This window comes from Drosophila pseudoobscura, chromosome 2 (assembly GCF_009870125.1).
Source record: "Drosophila pseudoobscura strain MV-25-SWS-2005 chromosome 2, UCI_Dpse_MV25, whole genome shotgun sequence".
Taxonomy (NCBI): Eukaryota; Metazoa; Arthropoda; class Insecta; order Diptera; family Drosophilidae; genus Drosophila; species Drosophila pseudoobscura.
The window spans coordinates 13209453-13232551 of NC_046679.1; the positions used below are offsets into that span (position 1 = coordinate 13209453).

General features: G+C 46.0%; 1 protein-coding gene across 3 annotated transcripts; it reads left to right on the forward strand.

Moving 5' to 3' along the window:
* Positions 1 to 1432: 1432 nt before the first annotated feature.
* On the forward strand, positions 1433 to 22933 carry mbc (myoblast city). 3 transcript variants are annotated; one of them, XM_033377245.1, is made up of 17 exons: positions 1433 to 1704; positions 1786 to 1958; positions 9844 to 9955; positions 13281 to 13437; positions 13499 to 13768; positions 13831 to 15121; positions 15181 to 15469; positions 15523 to 15864; positions 15928 to 16102; positions 17332 to 17445; positions 18230 to 19070; positions 19127 to 20678; positions 20744 to 20830; positions 21045 to 21126; positions 21192 to 21362; positions 21421 to 21568; positions 21635 to 21966. In XM_033377245.1, the coding sequence occupies exons 2-17, from the start codon at positions 1910 to 1912 to the stop codon at positions 21964 to 21966; spliced, it is 6012 nt and encodes a 2003-aa protein (XP_033233136.1). In that variant the 5' UTR covers positions 1433 to 1704; positions 1786 to 1909. The 3 variants fall into 3 exon arrangements, with proteins under 3 accessions (XP_033233136.1, XP_003736549.2, XP_001358642.3); XM_003736501.3 differs by having other exon boundaries at positions 1433 to 1958; positions 21635 to 22933; XM_001358605.4 differs by lacking the exon at positions 17332 to 17445 and having other exon boundaries at positions 1433 to 1958.
* Positions 22934 to 23099: the final 166 nt, after the last annotated feature.

Consider the following 23099-nt stretch of genomic DNA (forward strand, 5'->3'; position numbering starts at 1 on the left):
AATGTTTTCCAACATAACACAATAAAAATATAATTTACCGTTTCTCTTGAAGCAACAGATTGAATACCAGACAATACTTTTCTCGCTTACACTGCTTAATATTCTCGCAAGGTGTCAGACTATGCTGGTCTAGAAGTGTAGCGAAAGAGGAATGATGCATCTTCAAAGAGATTTTGTAAACCGCAGAAAATAATTCTTGTTTTTAATTGTTCACCTGTTTAACTATGGGTTTCTTGAGTTAAGTTTAAGTGTGCTGCCGTGAACTTATCTAGTTTCTTAAGTTTGGTTCGAATCGGTTATTATTATTACTAAAAGCAAGTATTTAGAATAAGCCAGTTAAGTAGAAAAATTATTCATAAATCGTATAAAATTATGTGGGCATGGCTAAATGTGCTATATATATAGTAATATTCCACGGAAGCTCAAAAATGAGGAATATGTAAAATAGAACTTGAATTCGTCAGTATATTTGCGGTATATTTTTAAAATGTGACCGGGTCACACTGGTCTTGACCAAAATTTGTATATGAAGCAGTTAGCTTTTGCAACAATGAGTCCCATTCCATACACAAACATGTTGCGGCAACATTTCCTTGAAACCAGTATTTTAGTCAAAATAAAATACATTAAGGTAATTTAAAGAAGCAATCTTGTAAAAAATGCATTTATCAATGGGATAAAGCTAAGTGGGCATCTATAGATTGAAATATAGGCAATACCCGATTTGCCGCAGTTTCGCTATTGCAACAATTAGTCTCATTCCATACACAAACATGTTGCTAATTCCAAGCACGCATACCCTGGGGGAAATGGATGATATAGAATAGCGGAAATGTGTGTCATTCCAGGCTCTAATTAATGCAGAAACTAGATAGTCTCTGTTTTAAACGATATTTTGCAGCTCATCGTCTGTCTACAGAGACCAAGAACTGGTACTGGGATCAGGATTTATATACAAGAACCTAATCGAGTGCATAAAGAGGCCTTATAAAAGCAATCTACGACAAGGTCTTTACTAATTACGTTTGAAAGCAGGTTGGAAAACAGTATCTTTATATAATATTTACGAAATAGGGTATACAAAGGCCCATGCCCTGGTTGACAACAAATGAGTCTTTAAATACCAGCAACATTGCGACTGTTTTTTTTTTACCTATTTTGTTTAAACCTTGTTTTAGTCAAAATCCAATAAAAGCAAGGACTAAAAACTAACCAATTGTGTAGAAAATTGATACATTAATTAGATAAAATTATGATGGCATGGCTAAATGTTCTATATAGCTAGTAATATTCCACGGAAGATAAAAAACGAGGAATATGTAAAAAGAACTTCAATTCGTCAGTATATTCACGGTATAGTTTTAGAATGAGACCGTATATTTTGGTATATTTCTACGCCGCGGTCACACTCTGTAGACCCCACGTTCAAAATCGAGGAAAACAACAAAGAGTGTCGAAAAAATTCAACGAGAGCGCGGGAGCTCGTAGAAATTAATTAATTTTGAACGAAACGGCGACTATGCGCTGGCGTGTGTGTGTGTGTGCGAAGCGGAGATTATTAGCTGAGCGGCAGCGGCCAACTCCCCAAATGAGAACAAATTGAAAAAACAGTGCTAAATGCTGTAGTAAGACTAATAAAACGAAAGCAATTGTGCAATAATAATCGTATGAGTTTCGTCCCCATTTGTTATTAATTAGTTATCGGTATGAAGAAAATGCCAGAAACCGAAATTCAACTACGTGTTGATTAATTTGTTGTTATTTTTTGTTTTCTGCAAACGAAAGTCCATTTGTTGCTGCATGTGTGCGTGTTCCCCCTTGTTCGTGTAAGCGTCAGCGTGATCGTGATCGCGATCGAGAGTGTGTTGGTGGTAAAAGTTGGCGAAAATAGCAACAAAAGCGCGACAAGATGACTACTGTGTGGAGCGATTGCAATGCTAAGCAAGCATTCGGCATTGGTGAGTGTGAAAAGGTTTAAAGCATGGCCATAAATTGGCTAGAATATAGCGCCAAAAATAATGTTTAAACAAAGTGCTGCTGCGGTGTAAACAACCGTAAATGATTGTCTATGAACTGTTTCGATTGTTGTTTTTTGGCTGTGGCTGCGGGTCTGTGGCGACGGCTTCTTCCCAGAAACCCGCCTACACGCGGTGCGCTCTCTCTCCTCCACCCTCTCTTGATTCTAGCTGTCGTTCAGCGCTCTCTTCCCCCCTGCTGTGCTGGCTGCGTTTTGTACGGTAACTTGTTGCACCTTCTCGCTTGCACTCGCTGGCCATGTGGTCGACTGCGCTCTCCTATTTCTCTCATACACCAATTTCGTTTTTCTTTCAATTTCATCCTGTTTTCCCCAGCCTCTTCCCGTCCCGACGCCGCCACCGCCGCTCATTCAACACTAGCACAGAGTTCTGAGATTTGCTCTTGAAACGAAAACCTGTTTTCTATCATCTGCCTGTGCCTGCCTACCTCCCATGTGCACTCAGTTGCAACGCGACTGCAACCCAAGCATCCATATCCATTGTCTCTACACATCATTGTGTGTGTGTGTGTGTGTGTGTGTGCGTGTGTGTATGTAAGACAAATCCCAGCCTATTCATTGGCAGTGACCATGAAATATCTAATCGCGACCCGTTTTACGTACGAGTACGTGTGAATTTTTTTTATAGTTCGCGGCACATTCGCTTTGTTGACCTTTTCTACGCCTGTGCAATGTGATGATCAATAGATATGACATGCAGGGGGTTGGGCAGGGCAGCACTACAGGTAGACTATGGGAATTTAGTGGAGTGGTGGGACAGGTAGAATGGAACAGTGGAGTGGAGTGGAGTGGAGTGGAATAGAAAACCCACTCAAATGCACGATATCTGTCGTAATCAGTTAACACTCGAACGGAGCACCGTCCATCATTGTTTGTTTGCACTTGTTATTTACACATGTTTGCATTTGCCTCTGCATTTGCCGCCTGGCTGTCCCTTTTTTGTGCGTGTTTACGTTTGTACTTACTGTCGAAATCATTTCGCGTACCTAATACCCCTCCAGTCACCCACTAACGCCACCACCAACCCTTCCACCCGTACAGTTACCGTTCCGCTGCAGGGCGTGGTCAGGTGCGGGTACAGTGGGGGTTCAGTAATTAGAACTGGGATTTTTTTCTAATTAAAAAAATTATAACCAATATTGCGCTTCAATTCGACTAAAGTGTGCAGTTTTAAATTACGGTGTGACCACTGTACCTCTTAAAAAGTAATCTAACGTTGCCTTCTCTGATACGTTATTGGAGGAGTGTGCCAAAGAGGGGGGGGCTAGAGGTTGAGAGATAAGTTGGCAGGCGGCATTGAGCTACGATTTTGGTTTTTGTAATGCGAAATTCCTTCGAATTTTGTGCGCCCTTCCCTAACAGTAATTCCTTTCTTAGACCGCACCACCCCCCTCCACCCTCCCTTCACCCCATTGCATGCAATAGCCCTCGTATTTAACTGTTTATCAGCAGCCGTTGGATGTATTCTCTTGTCTTATCGCAGTTCTCTTTTTGTATTTCGTTTGTTCTTTTTGTTGCCTCTGCCTTTGCCGCGCCCGGCGTCTTGAAAGTTTCAACAACCCAGCTACAGCTGTATTGAGGATTGCAGCGCGATAAACAAGACATTTGTTGTCCCACATTTGACAAAAGTTTGTTCAACATTATATACATACAAACAATACATATATTGGCAAATCTGCTAGGGTGGGGGACTTTGGGTGGGGTGGGGTGGGGTGAAAGAGGTGTCGCCTGACCCATTGCTTATTCATTAGAGTTAATTTCCATTTATTGAATAAAGCGCGATAAAGATTTAGTAATCGCTTTATCATTTTATGGACCGCAATATGGGTGTAGGGTATGGCATTAAATATGAATATATGCGTGTACATGTGTAAATATGTACGAGTGTTTGTGAGTGGGGTTGAGCGTATGCTAAATTAAAATGAACTCAAAGAGCGCTCTCTGCCTCCTGCATAGCGGGAGTACACATACGCATACACACACACACAGAATATACACACATCCCGCTCTATCCTGAGGATGCCTTGTGGCTGGCAACGACATCTTCACTACTCTACTCCACTGTTCATTGCCTTTAGTGGGACTGGCACTGGGACTGGGACTAGTGCACCTGCAACTCTCCACATCTGCACCTCTCCCTCTCTCCCACTCCCTTTATGTATTTACACTTGGCTCAACAGTGCCTGGCGGGTGGGGCGGTAGAGGGAGTACATTCTACTTTTAAATTTGAAAAGCAACAACAACAAAAAAGAGCCTTAATAATAAATACAACAACACGATGAAACGAGACGAAAAGGGGGAGCGGAAGAAGAAGCAGAGCTGACGTAAAACTTAATGATGCTTGGGAGCCGGGAAATGTGTGTGTGTGTGAGTGAGCGAGAGGGAGGGAGTTCAGAGGAGTAGTTTTCTGTGATTTTTTTGAGTCTAGCTTTTCTCGATTTAATTAAAATTTTCCAGCTCGTTGGTCTTGGCCGATGCATGCTAATGCCCTCTGATTTGCATAATTGCCAAAACGCTTTCCCTTTTCCATTTCCCCCAAGTGAAAACTTCGATGGCCACTGACCAGGAAATGGGAGAAAAGCTGTGATCTTTCGTGTCTGTGGGTGGTTTTAGTTCTTTCATTTCAAAGATAAACAAGACAGTGCGGGGCTGGATTTGGGGGAGAAGAAGAGTCCCCCTACCTCCCAGCTATTGTTGTTATCGTGTCTCGTGTCTGATGTCCGCAGCCCTCAATCCCCCCGCCCCCCAGGCGTCATCTGCATCATTGTTTGTCTTGCTGACTCAGAAACGGAAAGACTCATCCAACAGAGGAGGCGTCGACGACTCCCCGCCTTGGATTCCAAATAGATTGGGCAACAACTTCCACACATCCACACATCATCCACTTGGACCACAGAGCCCACCCCCATGTAACCCTCTTCCAATTTCCATTTCCACCACTTGCATAGAATCTCTGCTTTCCGTTTTGCAATCAAATTGATACTCAATCTGCCTCCCTCCCTCCCTGCCGACCCACCCCCCGAATCAGAGAATGTCCCATCGCTGGGGGACTCTCTCCTCTCCTCATGCTAATTGGCCAAATGCTATCTTCGATTCGCTGCTGAAATTGCTTAATTAAACATAAATTGCCGGGCAGAGAGCAGTTGCTCGTTCCATCCGATTCCGATCGAGAAAGTGGACCGGCAGAGGGTGTGTCTGTCGGAGGCAAGGGAGGAGGTTGTGTCATGGAGGCAATGCGTCATCATTGAATGCAAGCGAAAACTGGTTTCAGCTGGATTTCAAAGTACATCATAAAAATGTTAAGGTTACAAAGGTTATCCGCATACCTTCTGGAAGTGGACACCTCCTTCCCTACCCCCGCCACAAATGCCATAAAACCCCAGCAGATTCTACATTGTCTTCAAGTGATTTTTATCAAATACCCCCCACCACCACCAAATGGGTCAAGTTTGTGTTTACATTTCCTTTTTTCTTTTTTTTTGTTGTTGTTGTGGAGAGGCACCGCAGTTTTTTATGGCCCTGCTGTTGTTGCTCTGTAATAATAATTTTTTTTTTGTCTTTTATCAGCATTCTTTTCTTTTTGTTTGGTTTCTAATTTTTTGCTGCCTGTTTTTTACGACCGCCGCGACATTAACCGGTAACCGTTTTAACCAAAAGGCAACACTCGGGTTTTTTGGATTTATGTGCCATCAAATGTTATCTGGAAAATGGGTTCGTTTGGGCACTGTACCCAACCGCACATACCCGACATTCCCTACAATCAGCATGATACAAATTTGTTTAATTTTTAATGTTTTCTTAAATATTTGCTGTGTAAATTGTAATAAAATTGTCGGCAAGGTAGGGGAATGAGTGCTTCAAGTTCAATCTGCAACAGTATTTGAAGCTTTGGCTTAAGCTCTAGCCTGCGACACGGCATCTCCTTCTGCCCTTCAGGCCTTACGGGCGGTAGCTCTCTTGTGCCTTTAGCTTAAGCTCTAGCCTGCGACACGGCATCTCCTTCTGCCCTGCAGGCCTTACGGGCGGTCGCTCTCTTGTGCCTTTAGCTTAAGCTCTAGCCTGCGACACGCCATCTCCTTCTGACCTGCAGGCCTTACGGGCGGTCGCTCTCCTTAGCTTCTCTGAGAGCAGCAAACTGATCGGCAATCGATTGCCAAAGAGTGCAAATTACACACAATTTATTAGCTCCCCTTCCACAAAATTAAAATTAAAATTAAAAAGCACACACACACACAAGCAAACGCACAGAATTTTTCTAATTATAAATTCCAGCCAACATCTCCAATTAGCAGCATTCCAAAACCCTCTCTCTTCCCGCACATTCAATTATTTCAACTAAACAAACAATAGAGTACCCGTACCCGTACAAGGTATGTATTTTATGGGCGGGGGGGGGATCTGTGTTCATTAATCCCCTCCTAAATTTACACTCAAGATCTTCCCAGTGAGAGAAGAAGTATCGTTCTGTGTGTATAATTAGTCAATCCCAGGGACATGCCAGCAACTACAACTTAACTGATGAGAATCGTTATAATTAACCCTTGAAAATATACACCAGAAATTGGGCAATTATACGTTTAAAATACGTACAGATATAGATATAGAAGACGCTTAGCTCATAGAATCTACGTTGTACTTATCCTACAAAACTGAGAGAGAGAGAGAGAGGCAGAGAGAACAAGCTTTTAGACACGGTAAATGTACATATATGTATTTGCATATGTGTATATGAACATATATAGCCATAAAGAATCTTCTCTGAGCGCCGCGTGCTATTTAAACCTGAAATTTCAAAATGAGCCAAGTCGCTGTCGCCTGTCCAGTCACCATCACCAGTCACGATCATACTTTATGGGGCTCCAAGCTCTCCAAAGCGCTGACTGCGACGCCAACTTCGACACCAATTGATGACGAAGCGCCACTGCTGTTGTTGTTGTTATGTTTTTGCATACCCAGTAATTATCGCAAAATAAAAGGGTACATGAATGTCACACATAGAAGAAACACTGTTCTTGTTTCCCTTTCAGCTGAGAGGTTTTTATCTAAGAATATTATTATTACAAATAATTATAATATATTCCCACTAAACACACTCTATAAGGTATCACATAGTCGCATCTCTTAGTGATTTTTTGTTGTATTTTATGTTCTGTTCTTTCTTTGGATATCCCTCTTTTATTGTTCTTCTTCATTATCTAGGAAACATTTTGCGGGCAGACTGACTGGAGGGGCCACACTTTGTTCACGTGCTGTTGGGGGCAGTCACGTCTCCCCATCACCCATCGCTCCCCCCCTCTCTCTCTCTCTCTCTCTCTCTCACCCGCCTGTACAACTGCAGCTGCATCCGCTGCAGTTTCAACGAAGCAGACCTGTGCAAAATTTTTGTTTGGTTTACCTGCCTGTTGAGTGTTGCCTGATTTGCCTGTCTGTATTGGCCTTCTGTATTGTACCCTTTTTCTCTCATTTCCCATGACCATTGAGCCGTAGCCCACACCCTATCCCTATCCCTATCCGTTTTACGTATTTATAGCTCTCGGAAACTTGTGCATTTCATTATTATTTATGATTGTTTCCGTTAGTCAACGAGTTTGTACAAGTGGACGCAGGAAAGAGACTTGGGATAGGCCTCGACGCCTGGCTTATCATCGGTTAACTGGAAGGAAGGAAATGGGCACGATTCAATGAGGTTTTTTTTGATAATTCTACCACTCCTTCACTCTAGTTCTGTCTCCTCTCCCTCTCTGGGGTCAAACAAGGTGTGTCGAGGCGTCCCCTTTCCATTCTCACTCGAACGGCGACTCCGACGACTCTGAGTGATTGCCTGACCGCAGCGTTAACGTAGCTGCGGCTGGTGATGATTCATTTGCCATTTCCAAGTAATTTTTTACTTGCGCATAAGTAGCCGCAAAAAGCAGAAACCAGAAGCAATATCAAAATCAATTCCATTTAATTTTGATATTTTCATTGCATAAAGTTGAATTCCACAATTTCCTTGTGCTCCATTTGTATGTGAAGTGAGAATGAGAAACTTTCCAGACCTGGCTGGATAGCTCTCCTAGAAGACGCTCTCGCTCAACTGGTTTCCAGCAATTGACCCAGTCCCACTCGCAGTCAACTTTCCACTCAATTGGACAGGCGAAAAGTAACAGAAGAACAGACTCGGTCGCTCTCTCTCCCACTCTGCCAAACGATATCAAATTAAAAGCAAACAGCAACAAAAACCAAAGTGACAGACAAATCGCAGACTCTCTTATCTTCGCGCACACACACACACAGAACACACAGAACTACCTTTTGCAAATCGTCACTCTTTCCCACTCTTCTACTCTCATGCAAGCGCATAAGCAGACAAAGCGTCACAGAACAACAACAACATCGGGTGTTACCTTTAGCAGCGTTGTTGTTGCTGCTGCTGCTGTCGCTTTAATGTGCTGTGGAGGTCGTTCTCGCTTTATTTCGCTTGTTATGCTTTTCATCAAGCAGAGAGGCGGCCCGCGGCAGATCATCGGTCATTGGACCGTGGAGGATGTTGCTGTTGTTATTGTTTCTTTTGCTTTTGCTGTCGTTGCGCAGCCGCCATCGGCACCACCCAGAGAGCGTGGCACGCGAAGAAGCAGCTTAACTTTGTTTTCAATTACACTTTCTCATAGGGGCTTATGAGTTTGACCAGAAAACGAAGACCGTTTGAAGATATTTAATTGAAGCCTTCGCACGCACTGAACCTGTTTTCCCCCCGATTGATTATTAATGAAGGTATTCCGCTAGACTGGAAGGTGGGTTGGGGGAAGAGCGGGACAAATAGATGCTCGCGTTTGTCTTCAAAGTAGTGTTGGTTAAGAACTTTTTACTAGTGCGATGTTTCGGCGATGTTTGGCTGTCTCTTTCTTTCAGTCTAGACTTTCAGCAAGGGTATCAAACGCTTCGGTATCCCAATCATTCGACGCTTTCTTTCTTATTGTCTTTTATGCTTGACAGCGGCCCATCGGTTTGTGCATCCCCACCACAATTTATATATTTATTATATGGCATATCTGAAAACTTGCACTATCAACCAAGGAGGAAGTACATACAAACATACATAAATATGCCGGAGACGATGACGATATCGTCGTTGCGTTCCGTTGCGTCGCTTCGAGTGAAAACTCGCTAGATGGTATGCCTCATCTAAAGCTGAAGCTGCACCATATCTTGTACAGAAGTACGAAAAAGGGAATTTCCTCAAAGTGAATGAACAGGAATCAGAGGGCTATAGCTATATGCAATACCTACATACATATCTCGTCTTCCATTTGGTTAAAAATACATTTCCCTTTCTCGAATGCAAATGCGTCTCAGAAACACTGGGCTTATCGGGTTGCCCCGCTTTGAGGAAGCGGTTGCCAATCCGATTCCCAATTGCGTTTCTGGTTCAAATCGTATTCGTAGTTAGATCTCACGTAGAACAGAATGGTCTCTGCTGCGGAAGCTGTTCGGTTTATCAAATATCCCATCCGCTGTGGGGCGCGCACAGAGCGACAGCTCCGACAGTTTCCGATGATTAGCGATGATTCCCCCACTGTGGGGTGACGCTGACACAGGGGTTAATTGATAACCTTCCGCTCCCGTTGATGTCGCGGCCCAGATACGGATAGGTGAGCGCTGCTGATTCTGATTTTTGCTGCGATTTCGCTCAGTCCACCACCACTCGACTGCTGGGCAAGGCACTGGCTGCTTCTCTATATAGCGACCCACAGGTCTCTGAAGTGTTGTTTTCCTTTCATTTGACACTAATTTTGATTTATACATATTTTTTGTGTTCCTATTTGCAGCCAAGTGCAATTTCGATCAGGAGAGGAAGCCGCATCGCTTGAACCTGGACGTGGGCGATGCAGTCATAATACTCAAGGAGACCACCCACTGGTACTACGGCTACAGGCAAAAGTGAGTGTACAACAAAAGATTATATAAGCAATGAATGGTCTTATCTGAAGACTCATACTCATACTCAGAGCAGAACAAGAACGAGTGAATAGTACTGTGCTGTAATCATCATAGTAAGAGCTCTTCTTGTATCCGAATCGCAGTATCTGAATATGGTTAAAGCTCTGTCTGCTACCACAGTCCTTGTAGCAGAATATTTTCGGATTCCACGGGTATGCTATAGGCCACATATAACAACTAATGGACGTATTTATATGTCCTATGGCCTATTATTTGGAATACGTCCAATCTATAGTCATTTAAATCTTAAATTTGATCGATAACTTCCAGAAATTATAGGTTTTATAGATGAATATATTAGATAACTTCGATAAATTATACATTTTTTGATGAATATATTATAGGCTATATAAATAATAGATAACGTCCATAAATTATGGATAACTTCGATAGATTATCGATAATTTTGATCAATAAGCACTATTTTGCATCGATAAATGATCTAAACCTGAGATCCAGTTATCTATTTATCCTTTAAAACATCCCAATCCCGATTGTGTTTTTGTGGCATTCAAAGCGAATGTATCGTATCGCTTATGGGACATTTTTGCACAGCGAAAGAACCTAATTTTCACCATAAGGTTCCAGTAGTTAAGGAAGATGGATATTCAAACGTTGTATTCCGTATTTTCTTTGGCGAAAGAGCGGCATTAATTTCCTTTTGAGTATATTGATGGCTACTTTTTTGTAATTCTGTAATCAACAATCAAGCTAGTAGATCTTTTCCCCGAGACTTTCACTGCAATCTCTCATTTCTATCTAATGCATATTCATGAGCGGCGTTTGGGGGGAAAATACGGCTCGTATCTCCCAGCCAGACAGAAGACAGACAAAGTTCAGAAGCGGAAATGCTTGAAACACATTTCTCTCACATGCAACACCAACACCAAATCGTAGATCGTAAATCAGGTACACGAGCACCGCCCATTTGTTGCATGCATTTGTTGCTGATGAGGCAGGCTGCTGTCTGTTCCCGTGGATCGGATGGGATTGGATCGAATCGAATCGAATCGGCGATGCTTCTGTGTGTATTCCCAGACCCCTTCAATCCTTTTTCTGCCAACAGATGCCACCATATGTGGCACAGCAAACCAAAAGTTGCATCCCAAAAGATAAAGTTTTTTTTTTCATCCGCAATTCCAACATTCCATCATTCCACCATTCAATATTTGACCCTTTTGCTGTGCCCCTGCCCCTGCTTCTGTTTTTGGTTTGTTTGGGTTTTGTTTTTCTTTGAGTTTTTCCCATTTTTCGTTCGGGTTTCTGTTGGTTTTTATCTATAGACGAGTCTGTCTCGTCAGCAGTACACGGACTGACCGACAACCGGGGGTCTGTCTCCAGCCACAGCCACAGTCTGTTATCGCATTGAAAGGCCAGGAGGGGAGGGAGAGGGGAGAACAGAATTGACGAGAGCTGACCTTTTTCCATATTTCTGCTGACCCAGAGCGTGCCCCTACCCCCCTCCAAGCCCCTGCTTTGCTCAGCAAACAACCGAAAACCCAAGCAAGATTCAGAGTCAGAGTCAGAGCCAGGGACAGATACAGATACAGATACAGAGATACAGAAACACTGAAGAAGATAAAGATACAGATACACTGATGGAAAGACCACAGAGCCACAGACAGATCTCTGGCGGATGGAAGACCAAATATTAATAAAGAAAGTAAATAAATAAATATACAAGAAAAAAAAAACAATCCATCGATCACAGTGGGAACTTGAGAAGAGGTTTTTGTGTGTTTTTATTTTGATATTTTTTGGGATTATTAAAGATACAAATTTTACAGAAAATCCTTCCCTTCGTCTTAAATTCGTTCCACAGCAAACGATTAACATTTAATCGAAATTTGTTTTTAAATCTAAAATTAATCGTATTTTCTCCACACTTTTGCTTCCTCCATGGCCCTGGTTTCACTGTAGTTACTGCGTATCCAACAGTTTTGTGTGGCACTTAAGAAATTCTCAAAACGAGACCCTGATAACCCCTTTGCCCCCGAAAACTGTGTGTTTAGTTTTCGGTTCAAATCTTCTGTGTGTCTGTTTGTTTCTCTCTCTCTCTCTCGCTTGTTGTTTATGGGAAAATATCAATTTTAATTGAGCATTTTCTCACGATTTTCCAATCGTAAATTAAGATTGAAAGGAGGGAGGAGGCCGAAATCAATTGGAAAATGGTCAATCAAGCTGAAGGTTAACTTTGGGTGGGACGCCGCCTTAACCGATTATACCTGAACGGAAGCTGAACTGAAACTAAATTATGTATACATATTATGTGCCCTCTATATAAAGAAATACATATGTATGTATGTAGACCAGTCGAGAGAAGACTCTTTGAATTTGATCATCATGCACACGACATGTATTTTGTTTTGAGATTTTAGGCACCGAGAATCGGTTTCAGTCTCAGCAAAGGCTTCCTCAGGCACACGACATGTATTTTGTTTTGTTTTTTTTTAAGTTCTTAGGATTTTCTTTAGCAGCAATGTGCTGCGTCACGCGCATGACATGTATTTAGTTTTTGAAAGTCTTAGCCATTCTCTTTACAGGCTTTCGCTTGTCGAGTCAAACAGCAATGTGCCGCGTCAACTACACGACATGTATTTTGTTTTTGTTTGTTTTGTTAGTTCTTAGGCATTCTCTTTTCCCTTTCTGAATAAATCACTGAGTAATGGAGCAGGAAAGTGCCCGTCATTTAGAGAAACATTTCTGGCATCGACTGATGCTGGAAGAGAGAGAGGGGAATCGCTAGAGGCGCACAATAAATGATGAATGAATGAAGAATGGAATGAAATGAAATGGAATGCCTGCCTGCTTTGGAGCAATTAAAGCGGGCCACCCCGCATGTCAAGCAACGAATTGAGGAATTGAGCCAAATTAAAGCATTCCATTTCCATTTGGCAGTGTCACACTTTGAGCGCACTTCCTCTGCCGTCCGTCTCCGACTGCAGTCGACACAGATACAGATACAAAATCAGCTTCAGCTTTAACTGGGGGCGCTCTGGGGTTGGGCAATTCATCAGCAGCAACAGCATCGCTGGATGGATGAAATTGTGTCATATGCGAGTGTTTGAAGCCCACAGTGAAGCCTTCTGCTGCAAGGCAGCAGCACAAGTGCTGCATTCAGAGAGCACCCACTGTAGCCGCACACACGCACGCACTGGCAATTTGTTGCATTGTCGTTGACAGCAGACAGTCCCTGCCTCCCTCCCTCCGCCCCCCATCTGCAGACCACATATTTAATGACATACTCTTTGTGCCCTTCTTTCAGAGCCAAGGAAACGCGCGGCATATTTCCCAAGAGCTATGTGCATCTGTGCGAGTACAGCATTGTCAATGGGGAGTTCTGCATCCAGCGCACAGACATTGTCGAGGAGATCACCAAAGTGCTGCTGGAGTGGGGCGCCATAGCCAAGAGTTATTATTTGGTAAGCCCCAGAGCCCCACAAAAGGAGGAGCCAGTTCTTTAATGTGTCTCTATTTCTGTAGGCCACAAATCCGAGCTTTCAAAAGATACGCCGCAAGATGAACGAACTGAACAACAATCGAGCGGCCTTGATCTCTGGCAACCTGCCTCTGGATGAGGTGCGGAAAGTAAAGCTCTTGGCCACGGCCCAGATCGATACAGGGAACAAGATCCTCAGCCTGGACATGGTGGTGCGCGACGAGAGCGGGGACATACTGGACACGAACGCCATTTGCACCACAGAGCTGTACGAGCACCATGTCCACGCCGTCTCCCGCATAGAAAAGGCGAATGTGAGTAGGCCCCTACCCATAGCTCTCCCCATACTGATCTTCTGGTATTCCTCCTTGTGTAGCGCCTCTCAACGGAGCGTGGAACCACCCGCAGCCTCAACAAATACTCGCACAACATCCTGCTGCACGTGAATGCATTCGTGTGCAAGTTCCAAGAGGACGCGGACCTGCTCTTCACCCTCTTCGATGGGGAGACGCACAAACCCATCAGCGAAAACTATGTCGTGAAGTGGTCGCGCACGGGCATTGCCCGGGACATCGAACAGATCGACAACAATCGGGTGCTCTTCACGGATCTCAGCAGAAGCGACCTGAACATTGCCAAAATGTATCTGGTGTGCTATGCCATACGCATCGGGGCGATGGAGGTCAAGGACTCCGCCGACTCGAAGCGCACCAGCATGAGCATAGCCAACAGTGTCCTCACAGCCGCCAGTCGGAAGCACTCGCAGCTGTCTGTCAGCTCCAATGGATCCGCGGGCAGCACCGGCGAGTACGTGCTGAGACGGCCATTTGGCGTCGCCTGCAAGGACCTGACGCCCATCATTAGCAAATCGGAGGACTATCGGGGCAACCTGGACCTGCCGTTCATCATGTGCGAGAAGGACACGCTGGACGGGACGCTGCGGAAGCTGATTGCCAACAAGGACATCGGGAAGATCGACTCCAAGATGGCCGTGACCATTGAGGTGCTGCGCGGCGACATCAAGCAGATCAAAGAGGACTTCCCCCGGCTGGTGCACAGCAACGTCCCAGTGGCCCGCAAGATGGGCTTCCCCGAGGTCATCCTCCCAGGGGATGTGCGCAACGATCTGTATCTGACGATCTGCAGCGGAGAGTTCGCCAAGACGGCCAAGAACGTGGAGGTGTCCGTGTGCGTGGCCAACGAGCAGGGCAGCCTCATGCCGGGCGTCATCAGCATGGGTTCCGGCCATCCGCCCATCGACGAGTACAAGTCGGTGGTGTACTACCACGAGGACAAGCCGAAGTGGCAGGAGACCTTCAAGATTCACGTGCCCATCGAGGACTTCAAGCAGTGCCATTTGCGGTTCACTCTGAAGCACCGCAGCAGCAACGAGCAGCGCGACAGGCAGGACAAGTCCTTCGTTCTGGCCTATGTGCGTCTCATGCAGGCCAACGGCACGACCATTCCGCAGGGCCAGCATGTCCTGGCCGTCTACAAGATCGATCACAAGAAGTACGACAAGTCGGATGCCAATTGCTACATGGAACTGCCGTCGACCCTGGCCGAGCTGCAGGGCACCAGACCCTCCAACAGCGCCATGACGCTCCTGCCCAAGGATCAGCTGACAATTGGGGTCAATCTATGCAGCACAAAGCTCACGCAGAGCGGTAAGAGACCACGCTTACCCTTTCCGTAGCCACGTCCACTAATCATTCGATCTTTCTAGTGAGCCTTTTGGGTCTTCTGAACTGGTCTGCGCACAAGGAAACCCTCGAGCAGTCGCTCAATGCCCTGTGCTCAGTGCCCGGCGAGGAGGTGGTCAAGTTTCTGCAGGACATACTCGATGCCTTGTTCAATATTCTGGTGGAGAACGATCATCCGGAGAAGTACGATCAGCTGGTGTTCATGAGCATCATTCATCTGATCGAAACGGTGTCCGAGCTGAAGTACCAGCACTTTCTCACTGTCCTGGATGTCTACATCAACGAGAGCTTCTCCTTTACGCTGGCCTACACGTGAGTCCAGGACATTCTATAAATTTAAACCATGACTAATTCCCTTCTTTCAGCAAACTTATGGATGTGCTGCAGAAGAACATTAGCGATGCCATTGCCCCCCGAGAGAAATCCGCGGATGCCGAAGAGAGTGCAGAGGTGCGGCGCCTGTACAAGACCACGCGCTACCTGCACTACGTGATGAAGTTTGTGATCAGGTCCCGGGTGCTCTATGCGGAGATGAACTGCAACACGGACTATGTGGACTTTGCCACACGCCTGCAGGAGCTGTTGCGCATGTTCATCGACATGATTGGATGCCCGAGCAATCTGCTGAAGTCGGAGGGAGCCCTGCTCAAGAATCTGCACATCATAGCCACCGATCTGATGCAGGTCTTTGACCAAGTGCGATTGAGGTGTGTCTTCTAAAGTAGAACTTTAAGATGGGTTTGCTTTACTCTACCGTGTATTTCTTTTAGCGTTTCCATTGTGGAGATCTTGGAGAAGTTTCCGCCGCGTCGCTTGACGCAGTCCAAGATGGGCTGTATCAAGGATTTCGTGGAGACGAAGCTCTTCAGTTCGCCCAAGTGTCGGGCCATCCTGCTTCCGGTGTTCTGCAAGCACATCAAGGATCATCTCGAGAGCAAAGAGGAGGTAGGTCCCGCCCACAGAAGCCACTCCATTGCGTGTCATTTTGGGAATCCTTATGCATTTTGTTGTTAATCCTTAATCCGATGCATCCCCTTTTTCGGTTCGTAATTGTCCCCGAGACGCAAAATTAAAACATAACCCAACACATGATTGAGTCGATCCCTGGATCCGAAAGTGACTAACTTTAAAACAGAGCTTTTTCTACTTCTAATAATATTCCATAATTAAAATGCTCATTGAAAAACGAATACCAATACCAATACCATCATTGACATATCCCAGATATACGTATGTATGTGCATATATTTGGGTATCCGATCCATTCATCGTGACATGTGACTTGTGTTAATTTTGCTCCGAATCTTAGTACGGAACTTAGTTTAGTATTAGTGTTTAGAACAAACTATTAGTTAGTATGTTAAGCATGTTGCATTTGCTTGAAGGTTTTTTTGGCATGCGATTGAACTGTTTTTGATTGAATGATTGTTGTTCGTCTTCTATTGTTTACTGTTATGTTTTGTCCACGTCCTAGACTTAAGCACCCCAACTACCCATACAATATCATGTGTTTGTACAAAAGTAGTGATGCAAGGATCGTTCCATTCTAGCTAGAGATTTCTTTTTTTTTTTGTTCTGTTTGTGTCTAGACTCTAGAGGGGCCGTTTTTAGATTAGTTTTGCACCCCCCACCACCCACTCTCATTGTCATCGTCATCGTTATCGTCCATTGTCCATCGTCAGAAATGCAATTTGCATTTGGCAACACTGCACATGAACACAAACACACCCATGCTCCACCAGATGGGTGCAGTCAATTCAAGCAGTGCACTCATACACACACTCACACACTTATCAACACATCCACCCACGCCACGGACAAGAATCAACTGTGAATGTACCAACAAAAACACACATATCCATGGAACGTGCGCTACTCTCTTGTGATCGCTCTCTCTCTCTCTCTTCTCACCGGCACCGTTGCACCGTATTATTGCGCCTCTCTCTCTGTATCTGACTCTTTCTTTCTCTTAATTTCATTGCAACTAAATGTTTTTCGTTTAAAATATTTAAAAAAAAAAAAAAAAACCACAAAATATTTATTCACACACGCAAACCACACGCACGCACACGCACGCAACAAATCGTTGCTGTTGCTGTTGTTGCTGTGCTTTGCTGTATCGTTCTCGTTGTTGCTATCACACCAAAATCAAACCGCCTTGTACGCTAAAATAGGGAGACACGAAAACCGATATCTGGCAGCAAGAAAAGAATCTTTCGAAAGCCGCCAAAGTGCTAGGACAGTCGAAATCCCAACTGCACACGCGTGAAACGACTGCCAACAAAAAGGTAAACGATTAATTAAACTCACTCACAAATGCACTCTCACCCAGATCAGGTACTCCCTCACCGCACTCCACTCCACTCGACAACTCAGCGGAAAGGGAGCATCTATCTGCTGCACCTGTAATTCTCTTGAACCCTTTGTTTTCATACCCCCCATATTGTTGTTGTACCCTTGCAGAGGATAACTCTCTACGATAAAGATATTTGTCAGTCTGTTTGTTTTTCTGTGCCTAAAACTATGCACAGATTCTTTGTTTCGCTGCAGTCTGGAAATAATAACCGATCTGCAAGGGTATCCCAGAGCTTCGGCACCCGAAGCTAGCCCTCTTCCTTTCTCTCTCTCACGTGTTATTATGCTTACGCTAGCGCTTAAGTTCTCCCCTGCTCTCGCTCTTGCTGCTGGGCTTTTGGTTAAGTTCGCTCGACGCTTTTCCGCTCTCTGCAAGCAAGGAGGCTGCAGTCTCTCGCAGAAGCTTTCCTCGTGGCCGCATCGCCCGCTAAGTTAAGCTTAAGTTTATTTCGAGCTTTTTGACATGCAATGTTCGTGTTTTTTGCTCTCCCTTTAATTTTTTTAACTGCAACCGCAACGTTTATTTATGTTAATTATTACTTTAAAGCACTAATGTTAACAGCTAATAGAGTATTCTGCAAGGCAGAGTCAGGCACACAGTCCGAACCGAGTCGGAAGCTCCCGGAAGCCGCGAAATATAATGATCCCCTGGCCCCCCACACACAGTTCTTCCATTACCCCGTTGAGATCTCCACTAACAGACTCTTCCATTGCCAGATTGCCGAGTGCATCAACATCATGAACAATATACTGAAGCTGCTGTACCGCACGGATGTGGGAGCCACCCACAATGACATTCGGGACATCATGATCATTCTGCTGCGCACCGTGATGAAGGCGGCCCACTCGCTGGACCGGGACACGGGGCTGGTGGGGAAGTTCTTTGCCATTATGCTGGGCATACTGCAGCGCATGGACGCCCAGCACTATGAGTACTTTGTCAAGGATCTGCATCAGAGGGGGGAGCTCAAGGACTTTGTCATCGAAATCCTGCTGGTGTTCGAGGAGCTGGTGTCGCCGCACCAGAAGGCAGTGTTTCCCAGGGACTGGATGGACATGATCATGCACCAGAACACGGTCATCCTGGGCGCCCTAAAGCACCTGAGCGTGGTCATAACCGACTACTTCCTGTGCCCCTTCGAGAAGCAGATCTGGTCAAACTTCTTCCAGTGCTCCATCGCCTTCCTAGTGCAGTCGCCGCTCCAGCTGAACGACTTCAACGACAACAAGCGGCAGATTGTGTTCGCCCGTTATCGCGACATTCGCAAGGACACGGCCATGGAGATACGCAAGATGTGGTTCCAGCTGGGCCAGCACAAGCCCAAGTTTGTGCCGCAGCTGGTCGAACCGATTCTGGAGATGAGCATGATACCGGAGACGGAGCTGCGGCGCGAGACGATCCCCATCTTCTTCGACATGATGCAGTGCGAGTACTACAGCTCGCGGCTGGAGCTGGAGAGCTATGGCGACACCAAATACAACAATGCCCACCACAAGGGAAACTTTACGGAGTTCAAGACGGCCATGATCGAGAAGCTGGACATCCTCATTGGAGCTGGTATGTGCTGGAGTGCGTTCCAAAAGTTCCTTACTAAATAATCCTCTTTCTGTCAGGCAAGGGCGATGCCGAGTACAAGCAGATGTTCGAGGAGATCATGCTGGAGCGCTGTGCCGCCCACAACACTTTGAATGTGGATGGGACGAGCTTTGTGCAGATGGTAACGCGTCTGATGGACAAGCTGCTGGAGTATCGCTTCATCATCCAGGACGAGAGCAAGGAGAACCGCATGGCCTGCACATTCTCGCTGCTGCAGTTCTACTCGGAGGTGGACCTCAAGGAGATGTACATCCGCTACGTCTACAAGCTGCGCGACCTGCACATGGAGTTCGACAACTACACGGAGGCCGCCTTCACGCTGAAGCTGCACACCGAACTGCTGCGCTGGACCGACATGGAGCTGTCGCCGCAGTTGCGCAGCTATCGGCACAGCCTGTGCCGCACCCACAGGGACCTGAAGGAGGCCCTGTACTTTGATATCCTGGAGTATTTTGACAAGGGCAAGCAGTGGGAGTGCGCCATCGACATGTGCAAGGTGCTGGCCCGCCAATACGAGGAGGAGATCTACGACTACATCAAGCTGTCGGAGCTGCTGAAGCGCATGGCGCAGTTTTACGAAAAGATCCTCAAGGAGCTGCGCCACAGCTGCGAGTACTTCCGCGTGTGCTTCTATGGGCGCAAGTTCCCGCGCCTCCTCCAGAACCGGGTGTACATCTTCCGGGGCAAGGAGTACGAGCGGCACAGCGACTTCTGCACTCGCATGCTGCAGCAGCATCCGCAGGCGGAGCTCATGCAAACACTGGAGGCGCCAGGGGAGGACATCACACAAAGCGATGCCCAGTACATCCAAGTCAACAAGGTGGAGCCCATTATGGACGCGGCCTTTAGCAAGTTCCACGACAAGATCATCTCCAACGAGATCGTCAAGTACTACACCGCCAACAATGTGCAGAAGTTCCGGTTCTCGCGACCCTTCCGCGACAGCAGCGGCGGCGGCGATGATGTGCGGAACCTTTGGCTCGAGCGCACGGAGCTGATCACGCGCTTCCCCCTGCCCGGCATCCTGCGCTGGTTCCCCGTCGTCGAGTCCATTACGTTCAAGATTTCCCCTCTAGAGCGTGCAGTAGAGATCATGAAGGACACGAACCGGGACATTAGGCAGCTGGTAATCCTGCACAAAAGCGACGAGACGCTGCACATCAATCCGCTGAGCATGAAGCTCAATGGGATCGTGGATCCGGCCGTGATGGGAGGCTTCGCCAAGTACGAGGAGGCCTTCCTGACCGACGAGTATCTGGAGGAGCATCCCGATGACAAGGATCTGATCGAGGAGCTCAAAGAACTGATTGCCACGCAGATACCGCTGCTGGAGATAGCCATTCTGCTGCACCGCCAGAAGGCGCCCGATAGCCTAAAGGCTATGCAGGAGCACCTGGAGAGCTGCTTCTCGGACATGCAGCAGCACGTGGAGACGCGCTACGGCCGAAAGACCTGTGACCTGAAGATTGAACGCGATTCGGTGGTGATGCGACGCACCAACTCCTTTCTGCCGGCCCTCTTCGATGGCGGCTGCAATCGTTTGTCGGAGACCAGCATGGGATCCTCAGAGTAAGTCCAAATGCAGTCCCCCCATTCGGTTTACTAATTCCCAGTTCCCTTTCGCCCAACTGCAGCAGCGGACTGTCAAAGTCAACCATTCTGCCCAGGCCGCCGACCAACTCCATCAAGTCCACTCTAGCGAGCCTGAGTTTCAACACGAGGTGAGTGGCAGAGTCCCCCAGAACGAATGAATGAATGGAATGCACTCCCTCCTAACCAGAAACCTTTTTTAACTCTCTCTTTTATCGTGCTAATTGCTTGCTTTTAGTTTGAGAATTTAATTTGTATTTGATTTTGTTTTTATGATTAAATTTTAATTTTATTTTAACTTACGTTTTGTTGCTTTGCTGCTGCTGCTGCTGTTCCATCCCGCAGGCCCAGCTTGGGACACTCGCCAAGCACCAAGAGCAGCAAGAACAAGGACAAGACACCAGCCAAGCGGCGGTCTATGAAGAAGGTACAAAAACATAGCTTATGCCATCAATCATTAGTCTAACTCTGATCTCCCTTCTCCTCATGCAGGATCGTGAGGCGCTTAGCTTTCCCAGCAGTCAATGGTATACGCCGCCATTGACCACCATTACCTCGACGCCCGAGAAGGAGATCAACACGTCAATAGGCTCGCTGGCCAGCGCTTCCAACAGCTCGTTGAGTGGCCCGAAAACACCAGATCCACATGTGCTGACCGAGGAGGTGAAGTTTATAGGAAATAACCCTGTCCTACCATTTGCTAAAGTAACTCCGTTTTTAGCTCACACCAAAGCGGCCTCTGCGCTCCGAAAAGGAGAAGGAACGTCGCCTCTCTAGGCCTGCCAGCATTGCCACGCCCACGGCCAGCATCAAGAACTTCCCGAACGACACACGCTCCCTATCCGAGAGCAGTAATCGGAATTCAGTTGGTAAGCTTGACACCAGTCCACCTGTCCCGAAGGGATATACAACTCTCACCTTTTTTGTTGTCGCAGAAACTACAGATTCCACGTCGGAGGAGGACATTAGACCGCCGCCATTGCCGGCCAAGACACGCGACTCGACCGATTTCACAAGCCTGTCACACAACCTGGACTGGACACCGAATAGCTATGCGATGCTCAGCACTCAGACCAGCTTCACCAGCAACAGCAGCAGCACGAGCACGACAATGACAAAGACCAGTATTACAAACAGCACGTACGAGTATCTGGAGGCCACGAACTTTAGCCTGGTGGGTGCCGGCGCCGCCTCACCAGATGCCAGTAAGCCGCGTCCCCCAACGCCGCCGCCGAAGCCATCGCGGCACAGCAAACACATTCCATGAGGGACGACGACGGCGAGTTCTGCTCCCAGTGCGAGGGCCAGCAGCAGCAGCAACAGCGCCAGCGCCATATATACATATGTTCAAACGTTGTCGAGTGCCAAATATTCCTGTTACTACATACATATAGCATATAGAGAGCGTCGGCGGAGAGCAGCCCCAGCCAGAACGACCTTTGCCTCAACCACATTGACCGCCTACCAAATAGCCAACGGCAGAGCGCCGCAGAGCACGGAATCAAGTGTCTTAACGAACGATCAGATCAGATGTATCCGATAACTAATAATGTTTAGGTTAGACTTTGTGTTAAGTGTTTGAAATGATATTATGTTGAACATGTCATCATTTTCCGTTTAGTTTAGATATTCGTCATGTAATTTGTTTCCGAACAAAGCCCCAAAAGCACCCACTACTTGTCTTCCACAAGTTTTAGATATCTTTATATATATATATATTATATATGTACACGTATTTACATGTAGTCCATAATCAGACGAGCGCCTGCTTCTGTCGGCAATTCGAAGGAACAAACAAGTGCCACAATCTTTATACACAATAAGCTTAAATCACGAGCATATGCATGCATGTCTACAATTTTATAAGACCAAAAACAAAGGGTTTTTATTTAGCAAAATTATGTACGACGAGTACCACAAGTCAATTACGAAATACGAAATGCGATATGCAAGTTTTTAAAATGTTTACATTAGAACAATTTTTTAAAGAAAGATCATGAACTATTTACACTGTTTTTAATACGATTCAGAATAGAGCCATATATGTAATCCACTTGTCGCACTGCAACCGGAGTAGGTTCTCCGAGTGTGCCTGTATTTTAAGTCGTAACGTGAACAAATCAAAATTTTATAATTTCATTATAATTAAACTACTCGTGTGTAATAACGTACGTATTTAGCGATCTGTGTATCGGCCAAAGATTAAGCAATAATAAACCTAATACCTAAGCGTACAAATCGTTCGATTTACTGGGCCAGTAACCTGTTCAGAAATATCTAACTCTTTCAGCTCTTTTTAGGACAGAAGAGAGAAACATCTTTAATCCCCCTGTTTAATTGGCTTGCATATTTGTCACCTTGGTTGAAATCCCAACCTGTGGAACCACCACGTTAAATAAC

What these genes read in the sequence shown, in the direction of transcription:
- mbc (XM_003736501.3), top strand. Translation starts at nt 1,910, where the DNA reads ATGACTACTGTGTGGAGCGATTGCAATGCTAAGCAAGCATTCGGCATT. An exon ending in CCCGCATAGAAAAGGCGAAT is followed by an intron (nt 13,769 to 13,830) that starts GTGAGTAGGCCC and finishes CTCCTTGTGTAG; the next exon opens with CGCCTCTCAACGGAGCGTGG. An exon ending in GGACATCCTCATTGGAGCTG is followed by an intron (nt 19,071 to 19,126) that starts GTATGTGCTGGA and finishes TCTTTCTGTCAG; the next exon opens with GCAAGGGCGATGCCGAGTAC.